This window comes from Haliotis cracherodii, unplaced genomic scaffold (assembly GCF_022045235.1).
Source record: "Haliotis cracherodii isolate W230 unplaced genomic scaffold, xgHalCrac1.p SCAF_9, whole genome shotgun sequence".
Classification (NCBI taxonomy): domain Eukaryota; kingdom Metazoa; phylum Mollusca; class Gastropoda; order Lepetellida; family Haliotidae; genus Haliotis; species Haliotis cracherodii.
In genome coordinates, this window is record NW_027266343.1 from 21952658 (window position 1) to 21973989 (window position 21332).

Here is a 21332-nt window from a genome sequence, read left to right on the forward strand (position 1 = left end):
GTTGTTCCAAATATGAAGTCTCCATTCCATTCTAACAATCCTTCCTGAATGAAACTATTTACAAGTCATTTCAAGACTGAATTACTTTCTAAGCAGGTGGCTGCATAATCAAAATAACACATCTACAGAAGAGGACATACCAATGCTGCCATCTGTTTGCTGTGCTGTACTCTTGCTGGCGAAATCCTGAAATTCTTGTTCTTGGTGTTTCTTCTTCTCCATCAGTCTCTGCTGTTTGCGTTGACTCAGCTTTTTGTGTAGCTCTTCTTCCTGTCTCCCCTTTTCCTTCTCCATCTTTTCCTTAACAGCCAGCATCTCCTCTTTCACATTCTTGAGGTACTCATCTACCTGAGCCTCACTCAGGACCTCTCTCCTGGGTAACCATGGCAACAAAGGAAAAGTATTAGCTACACTTCTACAGGCACTCTTCTACCTGAGCGTAAACCAGGACCTTTTTCCTGGGTAACCATGGTACAAAATGACAACCCAGCTACCTTGCTGTGATTCTCTCACCTACTTGTGCCTATCACAAGATTCCAGGGTAGAATAGGTCTTCAGCAACCCATGCTTGCCGTAAAGGTTGACTATGCTTGTCGTAAAAGGCGACTAACGGGATCGGGTGGTCAGGCTTGATGACTTGGTTGATGCATGTCATCAATCCCAATTGTGTGGATCGATGCTCATGATATTAATCACTGGATTGTCTGGTCCAGACTCAATTATCTACAGACCGCCGTCATATAGCTGGAATATTTCTAAGTGCGGCGTTAAACAACAAACCAACCAACCAACCAACCCTATCACAAGCTACACCTTGATTAGATGATCTTTTTAACTTTTACTAGATGGAAGGCAGATAAAGAATACAGTTGACTGGAGTCCTATCCACTCACTTGCCCATCCTCTGTATGGCTGTGACCTGGTGTCCCACCATGGTGTTCAGCATTTCCACATGGTCATCCTCCTGGCCCTCCTGCAGAAACACATGTCACAGTGTCAGTCAATCACAGATACAACAGTACCAACCAGTGCCTCACAATCTGCAGGATCATGGCAGTCACAGTCTCTGTTCACTGAAGTTCAAGTTACTGACCAGACAATTAGAATTTGTCTGCAAACAGTGAATCTGCATGCTTGGTGGCCTCGTGTTGTACCACCATTAATTGTCATATTCTAGCCAGAACAAGTGCTTTTTAGAGTGTCGCAACTGGGGCAATCTCCGAAGGTCTTTCCAGCTAGGTGTGGGTATGTCTGGGGGCAAATATCATGCAGTGTCTACGTAAGGTAACATAAGGCTAAAAAAATATATTTATTCTTGGTTTTCAGTCACCGCCGCATCATCACAAAGTCCGCCGGACGTTTTGTTTTTATTTCCATTTTCACAAAAAAAATCCTTAAATGTTATGTGTCTCGAACTCACGACCTCAACAGTGAAATGCTACAATACTTAAAAACAATGCGATCCAATATAGCATGCAGTTACTTCCCTTTTCATGCGCACTGCTTTACTGCACATCTCGTGTGTTATGGCGGTAATAGGAGTGTGCTTGTTTTGCCGTTTGCAAATTTGGTCAATGAAAACATGAACTTTGCAATAAAACATCACTAGACATGATGATTTACAAATTCAATGGTATCTGTGTACTATATGCAGGACAATCTTTCATATGCAGGGGTTAAGATTTACATATTTATTTGTCTCGTAAAATAAGAGGGAAATGGATGCTAATTTCTATAACCCGTCTTTAGAGCGAATCGGAATGAAGCATGTCACCAGCCCATACACAATAACTACATTTGCAATATCTCTTCAGCGAACTCAGTAATACGAACAGATTATATTAAATTTGGCCAATACAAATTTGAAATTTGAGATAAAACATCACTAGACATGATGATTTACCAGATCAAATTGTATTTCCTGTTCTGATTGGCATTGTTTTATATGCAGAGATTAAGATTACTGTGTGTCTTGTCTCGTAAACTAAGCCGGAAGTAGCATTCAGCTGTACACACGTTTCTTGGAATTTAATGGTGATTCGGTAGAAAATTACTCAATAATATAACGTGAAAGAATTTTGATACAATGAGCGGAAGAATTATATCTGAAACTATTATTTTATCAGGAATAATTTATTCCAATATCATATTAGTTGCAGCTTTACTTTATACATGTGAAATAAATTAATAACCATATGCATAGAACTTTGGTTCAGCTGATCGCTATTGCCGGATATTTTTTCATATAAAAAGGAATTTGACCAATCCACATCAATGCTCCCGCGGCCGCGATTGCAACTGAAATATGACTTTCAGCGGTTCAATGTATGGCATTTATGATATATATATCCTTTCTCTATCCACTAAAGTTTGTTTCAAGGCGTCAATAGTGGTAAAATGGCCGTGGTTGCAGTAAATAATGGTGAGTTCTGCAATCTTCTGATCACTTCACATACGATCTCGCCAAAATAAATTGAAACACTATTGAATGAAATGTTGAATAAAATTAATAAAATAGATTACCAGCATAAGTCCAGATATATTATGAACTCTTTTTACAACCAGACAGTGTATTTACATGATTAATTTGCGTACTTCAGCACGGATTTGCTGACATGGTATTTCCGGTGTTACGTGCTCACAGTAATGTGTTTGTGTTGGGGAAAAAATAAAGAAACCTCTTCAACCCTGTGTATAAGACTTCACCCTCACCCACCCCTTGAAAGCCTCCTAATTTTAGTTATGAAAAATTCGCCTTATACACAGCAATATACGGAATTGGATTCTAACTAGTTTGTACATAAATGAAAAAGAAAAGAAAAAAAAAGCCGCCCACTCGCACAATATTTTCAAAAGCTATTGCTAAGAACCAATTATTTTTACACAGTGTCAAGGTGTTCTTACACTTGCATGTCCAGTGCCTGAGTGTCAAGGTGTACTTACACTTGCATGTCCAGTGCCTGAGTGTCAAGGTGTACTTACACTTGCATGTCCAGTGCCTGAGTGTCAAGGTGTTCTTACACTTGCATGTCCAGTGTCTGAGTGTCAAGGTGTTCTTACACTTGCATGTCCAGTGTCTGAGTGTCAAGGTGTACTTACACTTGCATGTCCAGTGCCTGAGTGTCAAGGTGTACTTACACTTGCATGTCCAGTGCCTGAGTGTCAAGGTGTACTTACACTTGCATGTCCAGTGCCTGAGTGTCAAGGTGTTCTTACACTTGCATGTCCAGTGTCTGAGTGTCATGGTGTTCTTACACTTGCATGTCCAGTGCCTGAGTGTCAAGGTGTTCTTACACTTGCATGTCCAGTGCCTGAGTGTCAAGGTGTTCTTACACTTGCATGTCCAGTGCCTGAGTGTCAAGGTGTTCTTACACTTGCATGTCCAGTGCCTGAGTGTCAAGGTGTTCTTACACTTGCATGTCCAGTGCCTGAGTGTCAAGGTGTTCTTACACTTGCATGTCCAGTGCCTGAGTGTCAAGGTGTACTTACACTTGCATGTCCAGTGCCTGAGTGTCAAGGTGTTCTTACACTTGCATGTCCAGTGCCTGAGTGTCAAGGTGTTCTTACACTTGCATGTCCAGTGTCTTAGTGTCATGGTGTTCTTACACTTGCATGTCCAGTGTCTGAGTGTCAAGGTGTTCTTACACTTGCATGTCCAGTGTCTGAGTGTCAAGGTGTACTTACACTTGCATGTCCAGTGCCTGAGTGTCAAGGTGTTCTTACACTTGCATGTCCAGTGTCTGAGTGTCAAGGTGTACTTACATTTGCATGTCCAGTGCCTGAGTGTCAAGGTGTACTTACACTTGCATGTCCAGTGTCTGAGTGTCAAGGTGTACTTACATTGCATATCCAGTGTTTGAGTGTCAAGGAGTTCTTACACTTGCCTGTCCAGTAACAAGGTGTACTTACACTTGCATGTCCAGTTACAAGGTGTACTTACACTTCCATGTCCAGTGTCTGAGTGTCAAGGTGTACTTACACTTGCATGTCCAGTGTCTGAGTGCCAAGGTGTACTTACACTTCCATGTCCAGTGTCAAGGTATACATACACTTGCATGTCCAGTAACAAGGTATATTTACACTTGCATGTCCAGTGTCAAGGTATACATACACTTGCATGTCCAGTGTCTAAGTGTCAAGGTGTACTAACACTTGCATGTCCAGTAACAAGGTGTACTTAAACTTGCATGTCCAGTTTCTAAGTGTCAAGGTATACATACACTTGCATGTCCAGTGTCAAAGTGTACATACACTTGCAAGTCCAGTAACAAGGTATATTTACACTTGCATGTCCAGTTTCTAAGTGTTAAGGTATACATACACTTGCATGTCCAGTTTCTAAGTGTTAAGGTATACATACACTTGCATGTCCAGTGTCAAGGTGTACATACACTTGCATGTCCAGTGTCTGAGTGTCATGGTGTTCTTACACTTGCATGTCCAGTGTCAAGGTGTACATACACTTGCATGTCCAGTAACAAGGTATATTTACACTTGCATGTCCAGTGTCTAAGTGTCAAGGTATACATACACTTGCATGTCCAGTTTCTAAGTGTTAAGGTATACTTACGCTTGCATGTCCAGTTTCTAAGTGTCAAGGTATACATACACTTGCATGTCCAGTGTCAAGGTGTACTTACACTTGCATGTCCAGTAACAAGGTATACATACACTTGCATGTCCAGTGTCAAGGTGTACTTACACTTGCATGTCCAGTAACAAGGTGTACTTACACTTGCATGTCCAGTGTCAAGGTATACTTACACTTCCATGTCCAGTGTCTGAGTGTCATGGTGTTCTTACACTTGCATGTCCAGTGTCAAGGTGTACATACACTTGCATGTCCAGTAACAAGGTATATTTACACTTGCATGTCCAGTGTCTAAGTGTCAAGGTATACATACACTTGCATGTCCAGTTTCTAAGTGTTAAGGTATACATACACTTGCATGTCCAGTTTCTAAGTGTTAAGGTATACATACACTTGCATGTCCAGTGTCAAGGTGTACATACACTTGCATGTCCAGTAACAAGGTATACTTACACTTGCAAGTCCAGTGTCTAAGTGTCAAGGTGTACTAACACTTGCATGTCCAGTAACAAGGTGTACTTAAACTTGCATGTCCAGTTTCTAAGTGTCAAGGTATACATACACTTGCATGTCCAGTGTCAAGGTGTACTTACACTTGCATGTCCAGTAACAAGGTGTACTTACACTTGCATGTCCAGTAACAAGGTGTACTTACACTTGCATGTCCAGTAACAAGGTGTACATACACTTGCATGTCCAGTAACAAGGTGTACATACACTTGCATGTCCAGTAACAAGGTGTACATACACTTGCATGTCCAGTAACAAGGTATACTTACACTTGCAAGTCCAGTGTCTAAGTGTCAAGGTGTACTAACAATTGCATGTCCAGTAACAAGGTGTACTTAAACTTCCATGTCCAGTTTCTAAGTGTCAAGGTATACATACACTTGCATGTCCAGTGTCAAGGTATACATACACTTGCATGTCCAGTAACAAGGTGTACTTACACTTGCATGTCCAGTAACAAGGTGTACTTACACTTGCATGTCCAGTAACAAGGTGTACTTACACTTGCATGTCCAGTGTCAAGGTGTACATACACTTGCATGTCCAGTAACAAGGTGTACTTACACTTGCAAGTCCAGTAACAAGGTGTACATACACTTGCAAGTCCAGTGTCAAGGTGTACATACACTTGCAAGTCCAGTTTCTAAGTGTTAAGGTATACATACACTTGCATGTCCAGTTTCTAAGTGTTAAGGTATACATACACTTGCATGTCCAGTGTCAAGGTGTACATACACTTGCAAGTCCAGTTTCTAAGTGTTAAGGTATACATACACTTGCATGTCCAGTTTCTAAGTGTTAAGGTATACATACACTTGCATGTCCAGTGTCAAGGTGTACATACACTTGCATGTCCAGTAACAAGGTATACTTACACTTGCAAGTCCAGTGTCAAGGTGTACTTACACTTGCATGTCCAGTGTCAAGGTATACTTACACTTGCATGTCCAGTGTCAAGGTATACATACACTTGCAAGTCCAGTGTCAAGGTGTACATACACTTGCATGTCCAGTAACAAGGTGTACATACACTTGCATGTCCAGTAACAAGGTGTACTTACACTTGCAAGTCCAGTAACAAGGTGTACATACACTTGCAAGTCCAGTGTCAAGGTGTACATACACTTGCAAGTCCAGTTTCTAAGTGTTAAGGTATACATACACTTGCATGTCCAGTTTCTAAGTGTTAAGGTATACATACACTTGCATGTCCAGTGTCAAGGTGTACATACACTTGCAAGTCCAGTTTCTAAGTGTTAAGGTATACATACACTTGCATGTCCAGTTTCTAAGTGTTAAGGTATACATACACTTGCATGTCCAGTGTCAAGGTGTACATACACTTGCAAGTCCAGTTTCTAAGTGTTAAGGTATACATACACTTGCATGTCCAGTTTCTAAGTGTTAAGGTATACATACACTTGCATGTCCAGTGTCAAGGTGTACATACACTTGCATGTCCAGTAACAAGGTATACTTACACTTGCAAGTCCAGTGTCAAGGTGTACTTACACTTGCATGTCCAGTGTCAAGGTATACTTACACTTGCATGTCCAGTGTCAAGGTATACATACACTTGCATGTCCAGTGTCAAGGTGTACATACACTTGCATGTCCAGTGTCAAGGTGTACATACACTTGCAAGTCCAGTTTCTAAGTGTTAAGGTATACATACACTTGCATGTCCAGTTTCTAAGTGTTAAGGTATACATACACTTGCATGTCCAGTTTCTAAGTGTTAAGGTATACATACACTTGCATGTCCAGTGTCAAGGTATACATACACTTGCAAGTCCAGTGTCTAAGTGTCAAGGTGTACTAACACTTGCATGTCCAGTAACAAGGTGTACTTACACTTGCATGTCCAGTTTCTAAGTGTCAAGGTATACATACACTTGCATGTCCAGTGTCTAAGTGTCAAGGTATACTTACACTTGTATGTCCAGTAACAAGGTATAATTACACTTGCATGTCCAGTTTCTAACTGTTAAGGTATACATACACTTGCACGTCCAGTGTCAAGGTGTACATACACTTGCAAGTCCAGTGTCTAAGTGTCAAGGTGTACTAACACTTGCATGTCCAGTGTCAAGGTATACATACACTTGCAAGTCCAGTGTCTAAGTGTCAAGGTGTACTAACACTTGCATGTCCAGTAACAAGGTGTACTTAAACTTGCATGTCCAGTTTCTAAGTGTCAAGGTATACATACACTTGCATGTCCAGTGTCAAGGTATACATACACTTGCAAGTCCAGTGTCTAAGTGTCAAGGTGTACTAACACTTGCATGTCCAGTAACAAGGTGTACTTACACTTGCATGTCCAGTTTCTAAGTGTCAAGGTATACATACACTTGCATGTCCAGTGTCAAGGTGTACATACACTTGCATGTCCAGTAACAAGGTATACTTACACTTGCATGTCCAGTTTCTAAGTGTCAAGGTATATTTACACTTGCATGTCCAGTGTCAAGGTATACATACACTTGCATGTCCAGTGTCTAAGTGTCAAGGTATACTTACACTTGTATGTCCAGTAACAAGGTATACTTACACTTGCATGTCCAGTTTCTAACTGTTAAGGTATACATACACTTGCACGTCCAGTGTCAAGGTGTACATACACTTGCAAGTCCAGTGTCTAAGTGTCAAGGTGTACTAACACTTGCATGTCCAGTAACAAGGTGTACTTAAACTTGCATGTCCAGTTTCTAAGTGTCAAGGTATACATACACTTGCATGTCCAGTAACAAGGTATACATACACTTGCATGTCCAGTAACAAGGTATACTTACACTTGCATGTCCAGTGTCAAGGTATACTTACACTTGCATGTCCAGTGTCAAGGTATACTTACACTTGCATGTCCAGTAACAAGGTATACATACACTTGCATGTCCAGTAACAAGGTATACTTACACTTGCATGTCCAGTGTCAAGGTATACTTACACTTGCATGTCCAGTAACAAGGTATACTTAAACTTGCATGTGCAGTTTCTAAGTGTCAAGGTATACATACACTTGCATGTCCAGTGTCAAGGTATTCATACACTTGCAAGTCCAGTGTCTAAGTGTCAAGGTGTACTAACACTTGCATGTCCAGTAACAAGGTGTACTTACACTTGCATGTCCAGTTTCTAAGTGTCAAGGTATACATACACTTGCATGTCCAGTGTCAAGGTGTACATACACTTGCATGTCCAGTAACAAGGTATACTTACACTTGCATGTGCCAGTGCCCTTCGACGGGCTAGTTTCTCCTCCAGTAGCATCCTCTGGCGTGAGATCTCCTCATCGTACATGCGGTGGAGTCTCTCTTGTTGTTTTGCATGCTCCTTCAGCAGCCAGTCTGCTTGTTGTGGATCCAACTGACCCGTGCCACATGTGTTGTTCAGAAAGTACTGCTGTTTTTCTTTGATACCCATCCGTTTCCGAATAGCAAATTCCTGCACAATAAACACAGTGCCATTTATGTATATGATGCCCAATCAGATACAGTTCTGTTTCTGTATCTGTTTCACTGTATCTTCACATCTAGTTTCAGAAACATTTGCTACAGGAATCAATGGTTCACTATCACATGTGCAGAAGTTCTCAAACCTTTCTGAGTTTTTCTCCCTCCTCGTTCTGCTCGAGTGCCAGGATGTAGGTGAGTTCATTCTCCTCCGTCTGGTGCTGCTGGTCCAGCAGAGACAGCAAAACCTCCTTCTCCTGGAGACACAACCACATAATGCATCACATGTACATCAAACAACGGGAGGTATGGCTAGATCAGTCTGCTGGGATTCTCCTGGAGACACAGCCACATAATGCATCCCATGTATATCAAACAACGGGAGGTATGGCTAGATCAGTCTGCTGGGATTCTCCTGGAGACACAACCACATAATGCATCCCATGTACAACAAACAACAGGAGGTATGGCTAGATCAGTCTGCTGGCCTTCTCCTGGAGACACAACCACATAATGCATCCCATGTATATCAAACAATGGGAGGTATGGCTAGATCAGTCTGCTGGGATTCTCCTTGAGACATAATTTCCTCGGAATGTTCCGTCTGCTGTAAGTAAAGAGTTATTAATGCGTTGATACTTACTTCTGGCATCATTTTTAATATTGCCTTACCCCCATCTATCAATGGCCAACGATATAACCCGCAGTTCCCCAAGTAAACTCTCTCTATCGACCTGAACTAGATCATCTGCATATTCATGGCGACTAATAAGGTCACGGAAGTTACGTAGTCCGCACATTTCTTCCCGCTCTGTGCCCAGAATCTATTGGGAGATCATAAGGGCCATAATGCCAAACTTAGAAATACTTTCTTCACTAATAGCCAAAAATAAATACATACTTTGGGCATACTAGGAGTGCTATATATATATTTATTGTTGACTTTAACATTTTTCCATTTTGTGAAAAATTATTGTCATCCAATTTTTTTTAAAAACAATCTTAGAATATCATTTCTGATAATTTGTTGTTGACTTATAAAAATATTTTTCTCTTACTTTTCGGTAAATATGCATTGAATACCTATTACTGATAACACATTTAGAATTTTACTTGTGCTGTCTTTGCACTTGTCTAGACAAGTCACTGATGTCTGGCATGATCATACCAAGGGGTTGGTAGAATTATGTCCTCTTTTTGTCCAATTCGGACCTCCATACACAACTTTTCTCTGTACCGCGATACGATGGAGTTCTCTCCCTTGTCAAACAGAGCGCGAGGCCCGGCTTTTACTCGAAGCTACTGATGTAAATAATGAACTTTTATCAGTAAAATATGCATCATTTGATAAAATAAATGATATCTGATATAGAGAACACGAATAATCATAAAGGGTAGTGAGTGCATTTTGTTCCGTTTAGCGTACATGACAAGTACCGCAATACCCCGAGGTTGCAGGCTACATCATACAACGGGAGGTATGGCTAGATCAGTCTGCTGGCCTTCTCCTGGAGACACAACCACATACTGCATCCCATGTACAACAAACAACAGGAGGTATGGCTAGATCAGTCTGCTGGCCTTCTCCTGGAGACAAAACCACATAATGCATCCCATGTACATCATACAACAGGAGGTAGGGCGCTAGATCAGTCAGAGACCTTGCATGAAGACAGCTCTGACTTGGACAGTTGTCTCATGCAAACAAATCCATCTGTAACAGACCCCTTTGTTTCCATTAAAAACAAAATGTGGATGAGTATGTTTGGGTGTCTTACCTCATCAGTGGAGTCCCTGGTCATGTTCATAGCATCTGCTTTCTCCTGCTTGTGTCGTGCCATCATTGTGCTGAACCTCTCCTGCAATACACACTTAAAATGTCACACACATCTGTCCAGTTCGTTTGCTGTTTAACACCACACTCAGAACTATACCAGCTATAAGACAGCCTGTAATTAATTGTGTCTGGGCCAGACAATTCAATAACCAATATTGAAAGCAAAGATTCAGTACAACATCCATCCAGTACATCTGTCCAGTACAACATTGTACAACATCCATCCAGTACCACATGTGTCCAGTACATCTGTCCAGTACAACATTGTACAACATCCATCCAGTACCACATGTGTCCAGTACATCTGTTCAGTACAACATCTGAACTCCATCTCAGTTAAAAGTTGTCTACTTTTCCTTTTATTTTGATGTTTACTCTCATAGACGACAACCTGTGAATGTCCGGGGTAGAATAGGTCTTCAGCAACCCATTCTTGCTGTAAAAGGTGACCGTGCTTGTCATAAGAGGCAACTAACAGGATTGATGGTCAGGCTTGCTGACTTGGTTGATGCGTTTCATCGTATCCCCATTGTGTAGATCATGATGTCAATCACTAGATTGTCTGGTCCAGACTCGATTATTTACAGACTGCCATCATATAGCTGGAAAATTGCTGAGTGCAGCATTAAACAACAAACAAACAACAACAAAAGTCTAACACGCATAAAATTTTCACACGAGACAATTCCTTTGTGCTTTTTCTTTCTCTCAGCCATGGCAGCAGATTGGTTATGTCATAAAGTAAAAGTTGGGAGGTTGTACCCCAGGAATCTCTTGACTGATTTTATTGTGTGTTTGGTATTGTAAGGATTCATTTAAGTGAAGAATATTACCATGATAAGAGGAAGTAAACTATACTTTTGCAAGAGGGTGCAAGTGAAAAGGAGAATTGTATCAGCCAATACACTTGTGGTTTAAGCAAACACCATGGCCACAGGACCAGGAATAGGGTAGAAATACTACACATACATGGTTCTATGAAGCAGTGTCTACTGCTCCTGCACACTAAAGCAAGCTGTCACCTTGTTCTTAGCACTGAGATCCTTGTACACCTCCTCCATTGCCTTCTTAAATTCAGCCTCCAAATGCCGATCCAGTTCTTGCAGACAAACTTTGAAGTCAGTGACCACCTTGTTTTCTGTCTGTGGACTGATGTCGCCATTGTGTCTGAGACTCTGGATCAACAGTTGTGATGTCTGAATGGCTGCATCATTCTGCTCCTTCTCAATGTCGGTGTCCACGTAGATGGTGGACAAGATGTCAAGGCTGCAGCAGCAAGACATGACACAAGTTGGCAGTGTAGCCAAATCAGATGCACCACACACATCACTAAGCCATAGCTGCTGTATATATTATACTACACCATCAATAACCAGTGGATAAAATACCTGTAGATCAAAAAGTCCATGACAAAACTGAAGAATTGTGACAAATGTTTATCATTTCATTCCAATCAAGGCATGAAAAACAAAACTTGTTGTATGAAGTGATTCCCCCAAGTAATAGCTCTTTAAAAAGAAGAAGTAACAGTTGGGTGGGTTTCTCTGTATATAATTTGGTTTCCTGATGTACAAAAACCCAAACTTTCAATGAAGTGGAATAAAACTAAAATGTTGAACACAGTATCTCTTTCTTCCTGGCAAGTCAGCTTATTTCCTCAGAATGTTTTTGTAATATTCAGTATGGTATGTGTGAATGGGTTTTGTGCATTAAAAGCATTTCTAAATTTTTTTTTTTTTTTCACTAAAATTTACCATAAACTTATGTGATCATGATAACATCATTTTTCATACAGGACGTGGGGTGTAATACAGGACATGGGGTGTTATACAGGACATGGGGTGTTATACAGGACATGGGGTGTTGTACAAGACATGGGGTGTTATACAGGACATGAGGTGTTGTACACGACAGGGGATGTTATACAGGACATGGGGTGTTGTACAAGACATGGGGTGTTATACAGGATATGGGGCATTATACAGGACATGGGGTGTTATACAGGACATGGGGCGTTATACAGGACATGGGGTGTTATACAGGACATGGGGTGTTATACAGGACATGGGGTGTTATACAGGACATGGGGTGTTATACAAGACATGGGGTGTTATACAGGACATGGGGCGTTATACAGGACATGGGGTGTTATACAGGACATGGGGTGTTATACAAGACATGGGGTGTTATACAGGACATGGGGTGTTATACAGGATATGGGGTGTTATGCAAGACATGGGGTGTTATACAGGACATGGGGCGTTATACAGGACATGGGGTGTTATACAGGACATGGGGCGTTATACAGGACATGGGGTGTTATACAGGACATGGGGTGTTATACAAGACATGGGGTGTTATACAGGACATGGGGTGTTATACAGGATATGGGGTGTTATGCAAGACATGGGGTGTTATACAGGACATGGGGTGTTATACAGGACATGGTGAGTTATACAGGACATGGGGTGTTCTACAGGACATGGGGTGTTCTACAGGACATGGGGTGTTCTACAGGACATGGGGTGTTCTACAGGACATGGGATGTTATACAGGACATGGGGTGTTGTACAAGACATGGGGTGTTATACAGGACATGGGGTGTTATACAGGACATGGGGTTTCATACAGGATATGATGTAAGTTATACAGGACATGGGGTGTCATACAGGATAGGATGTAAGTCATACAGGACATGGGGTGTTATACAGGACATTGGGTGTTATAAATGACATGGGGAGTTATACAGGACATTGGGTGTACTACAGGACATGGGGTGTTATACAAGACACAAGGTGTTGAACAGGACATGGGGTGTTATACAAGACACAGGGTGTTGAACAGGACATGGGGTGTCATACAGGATATTAGGGCTGGGACAGGTAACTCGGGTACCCGCGTCGGGTGGGTTCTGAGTAGGACCCGGGTACCCACAGGACTACCCGGACCTGTGGTTTGTCAAGTGATATATATTGTTTAATGACAAACAATATCTAAAACTCTATGGTTACACTATAAGTTACTAATAAATATCCCATTTCTTTCTGACAATCCACCCAGTCCTTCTGACTTTTATATGTTTGAATAAAGATAAACCTTCATACATTAAACTTCAGTGTATGCATGAGCGGATCGTCTTACACGTGTATCTGAAAACATTTTAACAGGGCTAAGGTCAAACTTTTTCCAAATCAGACAGTTTGTACCTATCTCTAAATATCTACAGCAGGTCACCGGGTAAGGTCGGGTAATAGGGTGGTGGGTACCCGGGTAGTAAATTTGGACCCGTCCCAGCCCTACAGGATATGATGTAAGTTATACAGGATATGGGGTGTTATACAGGATATGAGTGAGTGAGTGAGTATGGTTTTATGCCGCTTTTAGCAATATTCCAGCAATATCACGGCGGGGGACACCAGAAATGGGCTTCACATATTGTACCCACGCCGGAAATCGAACCCGGGTCTTTGGCGTGACGAGCGAACGCTTTAACCACTAGGCTACCCGACCGCCCCATACAGGATATGATGTAAGTCATACAGGACATGAGGTGTCATACAGCATATGATGTAAGTTTTACAGGATATGGGGTGTTATACAGGATATGATGTAAGTTATACAGGATATGGGGTGTTATACAGGACATGGGGTGTTATACAGCATATGATGTAAGTTATACAGGATATGATGTAAGTTATACAGGATATGGGGTGTTATACAGGATATGATGTAAGTTATACAGGATATGGGGTGTTATACAGGATATGGGGTGTTATACAGGACATGGGGTGTTATACAGGACATGGGGTGTTATACAGGACATATGGAAGTTGTATTGGAGAATAGTTCAGGAATTTTGTGTACAGACATAGGAAGAAGAGGACTCACTTGTCTATCTCTCTGTACATCTGCAGCTTCTCCTTGAGGGACAGGATCAATATGATGCTCTCATCCACTGCCAGCATGCTGCAATACACACACCTCAACACAATCACTACAAAGCTTTTGTTGCGTGAACACCAGTAAAATACAACATTCCACAACCATGACAACTGCATGCTTATGCACCAGTCACAACCATTATGAAAGGTTTGCTGGATTATGAAAATATAAGAAATTATTTATCTAAAAGTAAATTTTATTTTTTTTAAATATATGTTTACCATGTTTACCAGAATGTCTTATTTAATGCTTGGGGTGAGCTTCAGTTACATACACAATTGGGAAGTAACCTAACCTAAAATCCTTTATTGCATTTAATCCTTTCTTCATAGCAGCCTTGGCATCCATCACAATTTTTCTCCCTTTCTCTTTGAGTTTCTTCTTCTGTAAACATACATGCAGCATCAATGACATGGTGTACAATACCCACAAGGACCACCACATGTACACACGATATATCTGAGATGTGGCAGTGGTCAACTTCAGACAACACCTTAAAGTGACCCCATTTACATGGGGCTGCTTCATAATGCGTGAAAGAATTAGGTTTGTAGTTCTTGTCAGCCTTATTTCAGGCCACAATGGATCCTATGCAATATGGTACATGACACAAGGTGGCAGCAATTACTCACTGGATGAGCCTGCTGAATTACCTCTGTTCCCAATACAAGCAAGAGAGTGTTATCTGTAGTAGCTGCAAGAGACAGGGTATGTGTACTCACGTCACTGGCAGGTCCTGGTGCAACAGCTGCCAGACAACCCTTGTTTCTGCAGAACTTGAGCAGTATGAACACAATGAGGATGATCAGGAGGAGCCCAAGAATGAGCCCCAGGACAAAGCCCAGGCCTGTGAGCCCATGCTGGTACAGGAGCTACAACACATCAACAAACTACAATACAGCTGAAAAATACAAAGGAATAATATGGAAACATTTGGTTATCAGTCTTGAATAAGAAGTCATACATATACCCCACCATTCTTGTCTGTGTATGTAACATGTGTCAATTTGCAGGATTTTGTTTCAAAGAGGAGAGCCCAAAATATATTATTATAAGGTTGCCTGGTTGTAGCACTTACAAGGGCAAGCAACTCTGCTTACATAACCTTATTTGGTATCATGGGGTTCTAAGAAGGTTTAAGTACAAGACTTATTCAGAAGGGTCTTTTGGTAATCTTTTGTGTTAGGTGGCACACCAATTCAAGATGGACGTGCCAATGATGTACAAGGGGTGACTGAAAAGTGCTGAGCCTAACTCTAAAGGACTGCATTGATGGGGTAAGTTGCTAATCTTTTTCAACATAATCCACATCGAGCTCAACACACTTCTACAGATGCTGGAGTGCCTGGATCCTCCTGGTGGTGTCCTCCACAGCAGAAATGACATCAACATCATCTGCATAACAATTGCAAGATACGTCATTCTTCAAGGCTGGGAAGAGGTTGAAATCTGACGTGCTAAATCTGATGAATACGGAGGATGTTCAATACAATGAGTTCAAAGCCATAGTCATGCATTGCAGCCATGGCGAAAACTGCCTTGGTGCAGGCGATTGTCTTGAAAGAACAACACTCGTTTGGTGAGTCTTTTACGATGTTTGGCCTTGAAGGTATTCAGATCTTGGATCATCTTTGAGGCTCTCTCAGTGGCAATTGGTAAATACTGATTGTGTCATGGAGGACACCAGGCTAACCACCTTGTGTTATACACTGTAACAGTTCCTTAATTGGAGTATGAAGTTTTACTCATATAGCTGACAAACAGTTAACTGTATAACATCGGTGGACATGTATCACGGTCTCCGCCTTCTCATCAGAGCAATGCACCACAGTAAGGCTGCTGAATGCTGAAATGTTGTTATTCTTCCCCAACAAGTGGAAGCAATGACTGAATGGTAACTAAGGATCACACACCTGAATCCTGGCATGTGCAAAATTAACAGTTGTGAATAGTTAGTCATAAATTTCAGTGAAGACGACAGGCACCAGTCCTAACAAGCCTGAGTAATTTGCCAATTTTCATGGAGATATGACGAAAGGTTTATGAATTTGGCACTGGAAAAGCTTTAACCACATTTGAACTTGTTGCCATGGAAAAGCAAAAGGTGAAAATTTCAAAGATTTCTCAACAGCAAGTGTGAGCAGTAACTACCTGATGCATATAAATACATATATAAACAGTTTACAGATATGAGTGTTGCCCTCATTGGAACCCAAATCCAACTTGTTGCCTTGGAAACATAAAAAATATAAATAGTGTCTTGGGACTGTGGCTCACCTGGATATGCAGTCAACGGTTTAAAACGTCAACAAAGATTGCTGCTTAACAAAAGTTGCTGTAAGCACTAATATTCATATATTTTCTGCATTCTAAAACATAATTCTAATGACCAAAACATGATGTAATCACAAGGAGGAACATATACATGCCAAAGTTCAGCTACTTCAGTCTGGCAATTGCAGAGCTGTGACGTTAACAGAACCAAAGGAGGATTTTGGGAAAATAAAAAAGCACGGTCAAATAAAGGCCAAAATGTAGACTACTGCAAAAAACGTAATATACATGTTGAGCACCACTACTAGCAACCTATGTAGCACATTTCATTACATTTGAACAAAACTGACAGTAATGGTGATTCGTCATTGGTTGGAACAAGCTAGTAAAATTAAGCTTCCCTGGTCTTGAGGTTTCTGAGGAGATGATGTTTACAGTGAGAGGAAATGTAGTTTGAAAGAATTTAGGAGCAAGGTCCTGTGTGAAAATACTGTGAATACAGAAACATGTGTTGAGCCCCACTCCTAACATTACTAACCACACACAATCTCCTTACATTCTGAACAATAACGGCACAGTATGCGTACATGACACTTATTATCATAAACTTCTTTTATTCTTTGTTATGACATTTCAGAGCTACTTATTGCCCCTTCAACAGGTGATTGCCCCTTGTTTGTTGTTTAACGCCGCACTCAGCTATATTCCAGGTATATGACGGCGGTCTGTTAACAAACGAGTCTGGACCAGACAATCCAGTGACTGACATGAGCATTGATCCACGCAATCGGGATACGATGACGTGCATCAACCAAGTCAGAGAGTGTGACGATCCGATCCTGTAAGTCGCCTCCTACAACAATCATAGTCGCCTTTCACAGGAAGCATGTGTTGCTGAAGACCTATGAGATGAGAACTACATGAACTAGAGTTAACAGGAACATTCAAAACAAAGTTTTTGAACAGCATTGCGGTTATTCCTCAGCTAATTTTCGTCTGAAGACAAGTTGCTGTTTGATTGGGGACAAACACGTTGTCGGGTCATTGCGATCATATGTGTGACCGGAATCAATGCTGATATGGACATGGTCTTACACGCACTATGGTAGTAAGTCAGGCGTCGGTCAGTCGAAAAGTTTGCATGCTGGGCCATGTTTTTTAAGATTCCTCCATGTTTATTTTTTCGCTTAAATGCTTTAACCAAGCCTCACCACCCCCTGGGGATCCCCTTTAGTGTGCAAAGCCAAATAGAAAGGGTGTTCAGAACAGGAGATATCGGTAGGGCGCAGGATTTTGTTCTTCTTGTTGAGTACAATGGGACATCGGTCGGGGTCGTTGGGTATGTATCATAACATTTTGTTATGTTACCCCTTTACAAAGTACCATATGGGTAATAAACCTGATAACGATATGTTTACACAAGGTAGGATGAATGTACAAAGATCAACGATTAAGTAATGGCCGCAAGAAGTGTTAGCTTACAGTATGTTTGAAGTGCAATGGTCAGATCAAGGTCAAAATTTAAAAGTTTGCCAAAACAAAGGGGCCCACTACTAACTACATGTATCAATTTTCATTCCATTTTGAGTAATAGCCCTACATTGGTAGCTGTGGCGACCATCTTCAAATCAGATTTGAGCCTCTTGAACAAACTGGGGTGACATCATTGGTGGATACAAGCTTATGCAGTTTCACTTTCATGAGTGCAGTGGTTTTTGACTGAAGCAAGAGTCATCAGGAGATGACACATCCCCCTGGTCTGGTGCAATTCACAAATGGAGTTTGGCTACACTGTCATTGGATACCTTCAGTTGAGTGAAGAAAATAAAAAGTTCAGTATTTTTCAATATCCCAAATCATCAAAAGGCACAAGTTCACCACCAGACTGATCTATGTAGCAAGTTTCAACAAGAAATATTCAACAGTTTAGGAGTCAGGCTTGAGAAACGGAAAACAGATAATTGAGTAGTCAGCTCCTACACTTACATTTTCATCGATTTGATCAACCCTCAGTATGCATGCCTGTGTCTGAATAACCCTCATTAAGTTGCTGGTCTGAAAACACAAATGAAAAGGCACTTACTACTGCAGATATAAAAGGACAGATTCGTGGGACATAGACAACAGACAATAGTTAAGGACACTCCAGCCAGTGTTACACCAGTTTAGTTTTGTAACAGGTACGCACTGATGATGCAGGTACAAAGAGATGAGGCCATTATAATGCCATCCTACAAACAGCTGTTTATAACAAGTCACTTTTTATAGTACTTGACTGCTTTATTATGAAATAATGTTATCAACAATTAATTCAACAATCTGATATAATATTTTGATACAAAAAACTAGGAAACAGTAGTCTGTTAATGATGCCTATCCACTGATTTAGCAAGCAGGGATGCCATTCCTATGAATTTATTTGCATAATATGCCTGATATCAATGCAAGTATGGACAACTTACATCAGAGAATGTGACAGTACTGTTATAGAAGCTGAAACTTTTTGGGAGCAATTCACCGTGATCTCCTGTTGGCTCTGCAAAGTACTCAAGGAGCAGGCTGCTGTTGGCTGCAACACATTTGATGAGCTGTTCAATGTATAATGCAAACAGAAGACCAGACTGCGGATCCACTCAGAGCAGTGATTGTACAATACAATTAAATACAATTAAAACTTGAAATTGGTGAGGACCGACATTAAGTAGCTACAGAGGAGTCTGTCTACACCGGACTTGTGTGGATCCTCCAAGTAAGTCTTGAATGGATAGAAATCTGCTTCCACCAAGCGTTATGTCTCTAGGTATCCTGCAACATGACCACTCACGATGGAAGATGTGCGCGTATACAACAGTTTCAGTAAACATAGAGTATTGAACATATCTTGTAGTCAAGAAGCTCTTGTAGTGGGGGCTGACACCACTCACTTCACACAGTTGGATGTGAAGCTGGGTTTCATCACATGTCAACAATCCATAGGGTGCTGTAAACTTTGCCAGTCCCAGCAGGGTTAAAATTCCTTGTATGTTCCAATGGCACAGTTAAAATCCTAATGGCACATGTATAAGATAAAAGTGCATGGGCAGCACACTTACAAATCATACAAATAAATGTGACAAACACATAGAAAATAATGAACATATGAACTCGCTGAATGCACGGCATGATTCACAAAATAACACTGTGTATAATGAACCTAATGAACAGGAAGGGGTCAAACTTTCTAAATTACAACTGCTCATTATCTAGCTAATGACATTCACCAACGTTCAAGATGGATAAAAAATATTCTTCTAGTTGGCACACTTTTATTCCAAAGGGCAAATCTAACATGCCCTGTGGCAAACTTGAAAAAAAAAAAATGCTTCTATGTCTGCGGAATCCAGAAAAGGTACATTTAATGTGATGATAAATTAAAACAGCATTGACAGAAATTTGGATTAGTCCCAGTCTGGATACCTAGATTTCACTGTATGATCATTGTCCATGAATAGTGATTGAAAAATCTGTAACATTTACATTATTATCACTGTTGACAACTTTAAAATAAATGAATAGTTTGTTGAGATGTTGCTGATGGTTTGTTAGTAGGGGCGTTGTATCCAGCCATCATGTGATGCATCCAGACTTCTGCAGGTTGCCATGCCGACCTACCTGGGACACGGGCGTGCTTCCAGGTGATAGAGTTGCGGGCAACGTGAGTGATGTTTGGGTGAAATACCCCTGGGACAAAACCATTGCCTAGGATGGCCTGCATCCCCGGCCCAACCTTCTCCAACAGAGTCACATCAAACAGATCTGTCCAGGGCGAGGTGTCATGATGGGCCAACTCCGTCCTGATAAACACCAGCCTCGGTCCCCTGATCTGTAACAATACAATGGATCGCTATTTGAAAAAAGTCCTGATGGGTTTCATTGACAATGAAAAACACTATCACATGGTACCACAAATGTTAAAAAACCCATTCGCATTAGTAAAATCTAAATATTTTTTATATTTGTACTTATCCTGCATTTCTCCTTAATGCATTCACTGCTTACCTTACGACAATAGAAGGGACAGCATAACGGCGATGGTCATGGGTGAAGAAATAAAAACTGTTGATTGTAGTCTCAATTTTGCTGACCACCGCCGTTGTGCTGTGACCTTGATGACCTGGGCAGACTGTAGCTGATTCTGCAATGTGAAATGGCCAGAATTAATGCTTCCAACTCCAAGTTGTTTATGTGCCACTTTCAATGAGCGCTCGACCATAGCCCTGAGGCTGTCTGGCTTTGCAGGTGAGCACCCCACCCCTGAAGGGAGGCCTCTATGAACAGGTGTAGATTCGGGGATAACCCGGATAAAGAGACTCCTCCTATGACATTCGACTCTACCATCCACCAATTGAGGTAAGGCCTTAGTTGAACCGATAGAGTGGCCTTGAGTGGATCCTTACGCCTGATGTAAGGGTTCAGGAATTGTTGAGTTGGGCGTTGTTGTAATCAGCCTCTGTTGGTTAGATCCTGGGCTGAGGTGAGTAACCCTAACAACACTTGCCATTGGTGAAGTGTGCGTGATTGATGAAGAGCAGATGACGGGAGGCGTAAAAGCTTGTGCCATCTGTCCCTGATAGGAGATCCTGGTCTGTTTGGAACAGGCCTCCTATGAACTGGAGTCAATAGAATGGAGTTAACTCCTACTTTGCCTTGTTGATTATCCATCCCAGTTGATTCAGTAGTGGTC

The 21332-nt window shown here is 41.3% G+C and overlaps 1 protein-coding gene across 3 annotated transcripts in view; it reads right to left on the reverse strand.

Annotated features, from left to right (window-relative positions):
• The window catches only part of LOC139452052 (limbin-like), a 54442-nt gene that overhangs the window by 13054 nt on the left and 20056 nt on the right, over positions 1-21332 (reverse strand). For all 3 annotated transcript variants that reach the window (XM_071233351.1, XM_071233352.1, XM_071233350.1), the window contains 12 exons: positions 20261-20471; positions 19072-19178; positions 18596-18664; positions 15058-15207; positions 14631-14719; positions 14282-14359; positions 11416-11659; positions 10335-10415; positions 8703-8813; positions 8324-8548; positions 894-973; positions 141-373 (listed from right to left, as the gene is read on the reverse strand). In XM_071233351.1, the coding sequence (XP_071089452.1) occupies positions 141-373; positions 894-973; positions 8324-8548; positions 8703-8813; positions 10335-10415; positions 11416-11659; positions 14282-14359; positions 14631-14719; positions 15058-15207; positions 18596-18664; positions 19072-19178; positions 20261-20471 (1678 nt within the window). The remainder of the gene's footprint in view (positions 1-140; positions 374-893; positions 974-8323; positions 8549-8702; positions 8814-10334; positions 10416-11415; positions 11660-14281; positions 14360-14630; positions 14720-15057; positions 15208-18595; positions 18665-19071; positions 19179-20260; positions 20472-21332) is intronic.